General features: G+C 34.5%; 1 protein-coding gene across 1 annotated transcript; it reads right to left on the bottom strand.

The window, feature by feature from the left end:
• Positions 1–3,246: 3,246 nt before the first annotated feature.
• On the bottom strand, positions 3,247–5,705 carry LOC125204824 (deoxypodophyllotoxin synthase-like). The gene is made up of 3 exons (XM_048103563.2): positions 5,263–5,705; positions 4,344–4,665; positions 3,247–3,743 (listed from the first exon to the last, which is right to left on the bottom strand). The coding sequence occupies exons 1-3, from the start codon at positions 5,640–5,642 to the stop codon at positions 3,486–3,488; spliced, it is 960 nt and encodes a 319-aa protein (XP_047959520.1). The 5' UTR covers positions 5,643–5,705; the 3' UTR covers positions 3,247–3,485.
• Between the last annotated feature and the right edge of the window lie 721 nt (positions 5,706–6,426).

Genomic DNA, 6,426 nt, shown 5'->3' with positions numbered 1-6,426 from the left:
TAGGGAAAACACATGCAGGGCTAAGTATTTTAAGCATACTCAGTGGACTCATGCCAAAACATTTTATAGTTATGCCACCCTTACCATAGCGAACTCGAGTTTTTGTATTTATTTAAAGATAAGCATCGAGTATCACAAAATATATTTCATGGACTGGCCAGTCAAACAATACCTCCCATTTTCTCATCAATCAACAATATCATGGTGCGACGAAGTGTGGCCACACTTTCGCCCACGAGACCGGCCGACTAGCAAGGACGGCTCCCGATCTCCCGTGTACACTAGCTTGATAGGGTTTGCGGCCCTACTCAGACCCAAATTCGTTTATATAGCCCTTTAGCCTAATGGAGCGCACTCGCAAACTAGGCATCAGGCACACACAATATCCAAAATAATCATAGGCATGGCATAACAGTTTAATCCACCCTTATTGCTCCACTATCATAATTTGCAACATAAGAGAGAGTTAAGAATAAAGCCCACCTCGATTTCCTTCGATTTCAAGTACGTACTTCTTCTTGTTTTCACACCGAGAACGCGAGCTATCACCTTTAGTTCATGTATTTCAAATAAGTCTCAATCATGGATCAAAATCATGCATGTTCTCACATTTCCCTTTACCCATCGATTATTTTCAATATTCCCATTCAAAATCAAAGTACGATTATCATATCGTTTTTATTCACACAACAACTCCACATTTATCATCAAATCGTGACACGCATGAGTGTTTTCCACACACAACACACGCACACACACACAACGCATGTGCACGCATCCCGAGGCATGCACACACACACACACGGTCACACACACATACACATATGCATCCCAAATTCATCGATTAATTTCCCCTTCACTCATTCTAAATGCATGTGGACTCAAGAACACCGATTGATTGGTAGAAGAGAAGATCAAAATAAAAATACATTTTCAATAGAACAATCGGTAGGAAACAAGTAGGATCTTGATTCTTCAACAAATTCTCGAATTGAAGCTTCAATTCTTCTCCAAAAGATGAAGAATTAATGGAGAAAGTAGAAGAAAAATTTGAGAGAGTAGGAGAGAGAGAGATTGAAATTTTGGGAGAGTGGGGGCGTGATTTTGTGATGCTAGGGTTTAGGATTTCTCATGTATTTATAGAGTGCAAGATATAATCCAATAATTAAATAAATAAAGATTTGGAAGAGATTTGTTGGTTGAAGTTGGCGTGATTTACTAGGAGAAATAAGGGGGTTTCGAATTTTTGGCTATTTAATTAGCCTATGATTTAATTTGAATATTTCACGGAGTAGAATAAGATATCACAGAGCAAAATAAAAATAATAATTTTCCCCAATTAAAAGGAAATAGGCGTGATTTTCATTCCTTCCACAAGGAATTTAATTAAAATCTTATTTAAATAGGATATGGCAAGATCTTCTTAGATTTGGCAAGATATGCTAGGATATTTGAATTTATTTATGGAAGAGAATAAATAAGGGATCAAATAATATAATAAAAATTCCCTTCTCCCATAAAATAAGGGATTTTCGAAAATCCCCCTAGACACAATCATATGGGCCGAAAAATTTCATCAAATAATTAGGAATATTCGGACTTTGGATTTAATTCGGATAATTATCCCAAGCAATAATTAAATCCAAGAAAAATAGGATTTCTTTCCAATAAATAGGAGGGGTCGAAAATTCCACTTTATTAAATAATGCTCCTATTAAATTCTCACTCATCCCTTAAGAAAATAATTCACCACAATATTATTTCACCCCGCATCAAAGTATTCACATATTCGCATTTTACCTCCACTTCACATTTTCCAACGACTTTCACCATTCCACGGCCACGTCACATATTCAACAAGTTTGACTATTCAACTCAAACTCAACTCCATATCGCAATTAGGTCACAAGAACATTGCAATAAATCACTCGTCATTTAATTCCACATAATCATAGCATTAAAAGCATTTAATGCAAAAATTTCCACGTCACAAAAATTAGGGTTCGAAAAAGCGGGATGTTACAGAGGGAGTATAGTACTAATTCCAAAACGAAACTAGAATGATAATTCCTCTCTGATTCTTTAAGTTGAAATCAAAACGAATATAAGTTGAAATGATAATTCCTTTCTCTGATAGTACTGTAAAATTAAAAAAATACTACTCTCTCCGCTTTCATGATAGATGAGACATTTTTTTTTCGCACAAATTAAGAAAATGAAAAATAAATAATTTTAAATGATTTTGGACCTTCATGCCTACCTCGACCACTCGCCCCCTATAAATTAAATATTTTGAATAATATTCAATATTCAAGATCGTTACGATGTTCTTGTCCGTGTGGGATGTTAACCCTAGCTTACTCTCACCGCTTCGAGGCCTATCCGACGAATCCATGTGTTCATCCATGTACTTGTGTAACCCAAGGCTCTCCACAATCATTTTCCTCACAATCTTGTCCAATTCTGACAGCTTCTCCTAGAAGGACTCCACAGTCTTGCCGGTAATTTAGACATACGCATAAACAGGAGCAGACGCAAAAGAAAAAAAAAAAAACCTTCAGGGAATACATTTACAAGATTTTATTCAAAAACATAGTAGTATTTTTTCAGATGATTCAGATTTAAGCCACATGTGTCTTCCAATGTGTGTTTTTTCGAAATCTTGAACTCTGAAATTTTTTTGGCTAAGGTTACCTGAACGAGGGATTGTCTTCCAATGTGTGTTTACAAGAGCGGAACTATCGAGTACTGGCCAACGTAGCCATGGAAGGGTTTGTTGGACCTGTTGCGTAATTTTGATGGATAAAGGGAGATCGAAGAGTTGTTTCGTTTCATGAATGACTGATTTTTGAAGATGAAGAGGAATGTGATCGAATGTTGCTTCGAAGCAGCCGTATTCTACTATGGCTTGCCAGGCTTGGGCTTTCGTGGATTCCCAGGTTTCAGTTTGATTTTTATGGTTAGAGAAATCTATGATTGGGAGTTTAATTGGTTCAGAACCCATTTTCTTTTCTATTCGTGAGGTGATTTATTCCCTTTTTTTCGTGGGTTGAATGTGACATTAAATTTATTTATAAAGTTGATTACCAAAAGCATCCTTAGCCATTGTTTTTCTTGTATAGTTCACTTTCATATCTATATCTAGCATTCGAAAAATCAATAATTTGAACGGCGGTGTAGTATATAAATAAAAGATTTTCAGCCATTGCTTGTAAATAGGATTTGAAGGTTCAAGAGGGAGAGATGTTTAAAGGAAAGAGAAAAGTTTTAATTTTTACTTATTTAATTTAACATTGAAAGACCCTTTAAATAAATGAACTAGGAACATATATAACCGGTTCGACTCTCTTGATAGGATCCGGGAAAGAACCGTTAGAAAACCCGGAAAGAGATACTTATTAAATTACATTTAACTACTAATAAAAGAAAACAATAAAGGTAACTTATAAACATAGTCTCCATATCTCCATGGGGGCGGGTTCGATCTAGGATTCTATTCGGTTCGACTCTTCGCAGTATCTTTGAATGGCTCCATACATCTTCGGGCCCCCTTCACGGCAGTAGTCAAGAAAATCCAAATGGTTGAAAGGTTTAAATTGGAGTGGATTTTTGTCATTCACCAATTCTTGAGGTACTTCCAATATTCCCCTAACAAAAGAAAATGTACCAATAGAATATTTTTCTTTCATTCCTCGCGCCACCACTTTGTGAAGGGGACAGTATATCCTACCATTGCTCCATGCCTGCAATCAACATTACAATTCACGTTTCATGCGCACTTCCAATTGTTTGTTGATTCTATATAATTTGGTGAACAAATAACATCACGGCAATTCAACAATTAAACTAACAATTAATAAACCTTATTAGTTGACCATTTATAGAGGTAAATTAAAAGAACAGCCTTGAATTTTGTTCAAATTTTGATTTGTTATCCCTCAAGTTTGGTAATCAGCTGAAAAATGTCATTAGGTTGATTTTGGATCACACTTATCTCTGTGTGAAAAATATGGTCATTTATATGCAGTATGTTGTTAATGTTTTTCAAACATGCTACTTGTATTGTTTTCTCAATGACTAGGCGATATTGTTTAACTCACTGATAGAGTATAATTTTCTAGTCGTTATATTGATTCAATTCACCAAAAGTTTAATAGTTAGAAAACTGCAAACAAATTTCAAAATTGATGATTTTTTAAAGTTATTTAAAAAATTATCGGACACACATAATTTGACTAAATTTCATGATTTTCTCGACAATTTACTCTTTATAGAATACGAGAGCTTATAAAAAAAAGAAATATAGGTAATAATAAATGGATGAATGAATTGGGAGTTCTGACCATGAGAGCTTCACCAACAACAACGATGAACTTTGTGGGAGCTGGCTCAAAATGGATCCAGTCACCATCACGAGTTTCGATCTCCAAACCTCGTACCTCGTTAGTCCCAATTACAGACAAGAAACTCTTGTCTCTGTGAGGCAAGATGCCGATGTTAGATTTGCCTTCACCTGGGGCGTGATACCTCATCAATCGTGTCATATAAAACGACGCCGTTTCAAGGGGGCTGTAGTATCTTTCTAATCCATAACTGCTTGTAACCATCTTCATCACCGTCCAATACAATTCCGACAGCAAATTGCAGTATGACTGTAGCGTCTCACTTTACATCAAAACCGACGACGACAAATAATGGGTTACTTATTTTATTCCAATATCATCAAATCAAAAATATACTACTATTTATTCCTCTATTAGTTAAAGGCATAGTAATTACTTTAATCATGAATAAAATTATGATAATATTTTGAAATTTTAATTTTTCTCGGTTGTTCAATTAATGTTCAAAATGACATCTTTAAAATAAGAAAAAAAATATTTAACAGTGAAAAGCAAAAACACTTGTTTCACTACTAAAGAATTCGTTTTGTGCATGGATCGTTTTCAAATTCGACAAACTTTGTGATTTTTATGACTACAATCCTTAACTAAAAAGGAGGTCTGACATGCAAGCTATCTATTACTATTACACTTTCAAATTTGATCACAATAGGTAAAATACTATTACTATTACACTTTCAAATTTGATCACAATAGGTAAAATATGTATTTTGACGCTTCAAAAATGTCACAATTGATAATGCACAGCATCTAATGTGACATTTAAACTATATATAAATTGGTTAAATATCTATAGTGAAATTGAAAAGTGTCACAATAGATGACTCGTGTATATTTAGCATTTGGAAAGGTAACATACCAAAAGTAGTGGTTGCCGTCGGGCCAGAACAAGCCGGTGAACTTTCTCATTGATTCGAGATCAGTTTGAGCATGTTCGATGCCGAAATATTCAAAGAGAGGCATCGCAGCATAATTTCCGCCATAGCCGAAACCTGGAAGTTGAGAAGTGTGGTTGCGTTTAGTTTCAATGGGGAGGCGGAACAGTTCCTCCGAAAGCCCGTACATCGCCTCGTACAGCTGTGGACTCATCTCCTCGTACTCGATCACGAAGCACCCGTACGTCTCCAGAGCCGCACGGACTGAATCCGAGGTCGAATTGAACGAATCTGTGCTTCCATTTTTCAAATTCTTCAACTTGAATTTGATTGTGGGGAGCTGAGATTGGGAGGGGGAATCCATCTAAAGAAATTTTTACTGATTTTGATTATTTTTGTAAATTTCTATTGATTGAGTTGAGTGCCATGCTTCTTGATACTACAACTATTTATATGGCTAGATAAAACCATTATATGACAACTAGTTTTAATTTTTGTTTGATATAAAATATTTAATTTCATGATTTTTTACATTTTTTAATCGATGGAATTATATATAAGATCAGACCTCGTGTTGGGGCAATGCTCGATGTGCAAGCTGAGTTGTGTGGGATTTTATGGTGGACATGTTTGATACGTGAGATTTTTACGAGTTTTAGTGCAAAATAGATATTTAAGATATGATGTTTCAATAAGGGTTATCAATAATTTCTATTGCATGACCAACTAAAGGCTATTTATGACCGACTGAAATACGAATAAAATCACTATTTCATGTGATATTTACACTAATATTAGTTTGAGTATTAGTTTGAGTTTAGTGTAAAATGGTCGGTATACTCTAAATAATATATTGAGTATAAAAAGAACCATATGAAATCATTAATGGTAAGAAATTGAATTAGATCGACAGGGTTCGATTTACATATCACTAATATATTAATGAGCGATCACTATACGTAAATGAAATACTAAGATTAATAAGTAGTTTAAACAGTGGTCCAGAAAGATTTCTTAAAGAATTAAGGTAGCTTTCCATACAAAAGAACACAAATTAATGATCTCAAATTTATGGTGAAATTAATATATATATTTCTATTGTACACTAAATATAAACCTTGTCTAAATCAACTTTTCTATTATAGATT

Source organism: Salvia hispanica, chromosome 6, assembly GCF_029641045.1.
Source record: "Salvia hispanica isolate PSC_SH4W2 chromosome 6, Shi_PSC_v1, whole genome shotgun sequence".
NCBI classification, from domain to species: Eukaryota; Viridiplantae; Streptophyta; class Magnoliopsida; order Lamiales; family Lamiaceae; genus Salvia; species Salvia hispanica.
Note: the sequence above shows the minus strand (reverse complement) of the source record. Positions and strands in the feature narration are given on the sequence as shown.

Excerpts from the sequence above, each read along its gene's own strand:
- LOC125204824 (XM_048103563.2), bottom strand. The coding sequence starts at position 5,642 with ATGGATTCCCCCTCCCAATCTCAGCTCCCCACAATCAAATTCAAGTTG. Across the intron at positions 4,666-5,262 it reads GACGGCAACCACTACTTTTG|TGAGACGCTACAGTCATACT; the intron begins GTATGTTACCTT and ends TTTGATGTAAAG. Across the intron at positions 3,744-4,343 it reads TTGTTGGTGAAGCTCTCATG|GCATGGAGCAATGGTAGGAT; the intron begins GTCAGAACTCCC and ends TGTTGATTGCAG.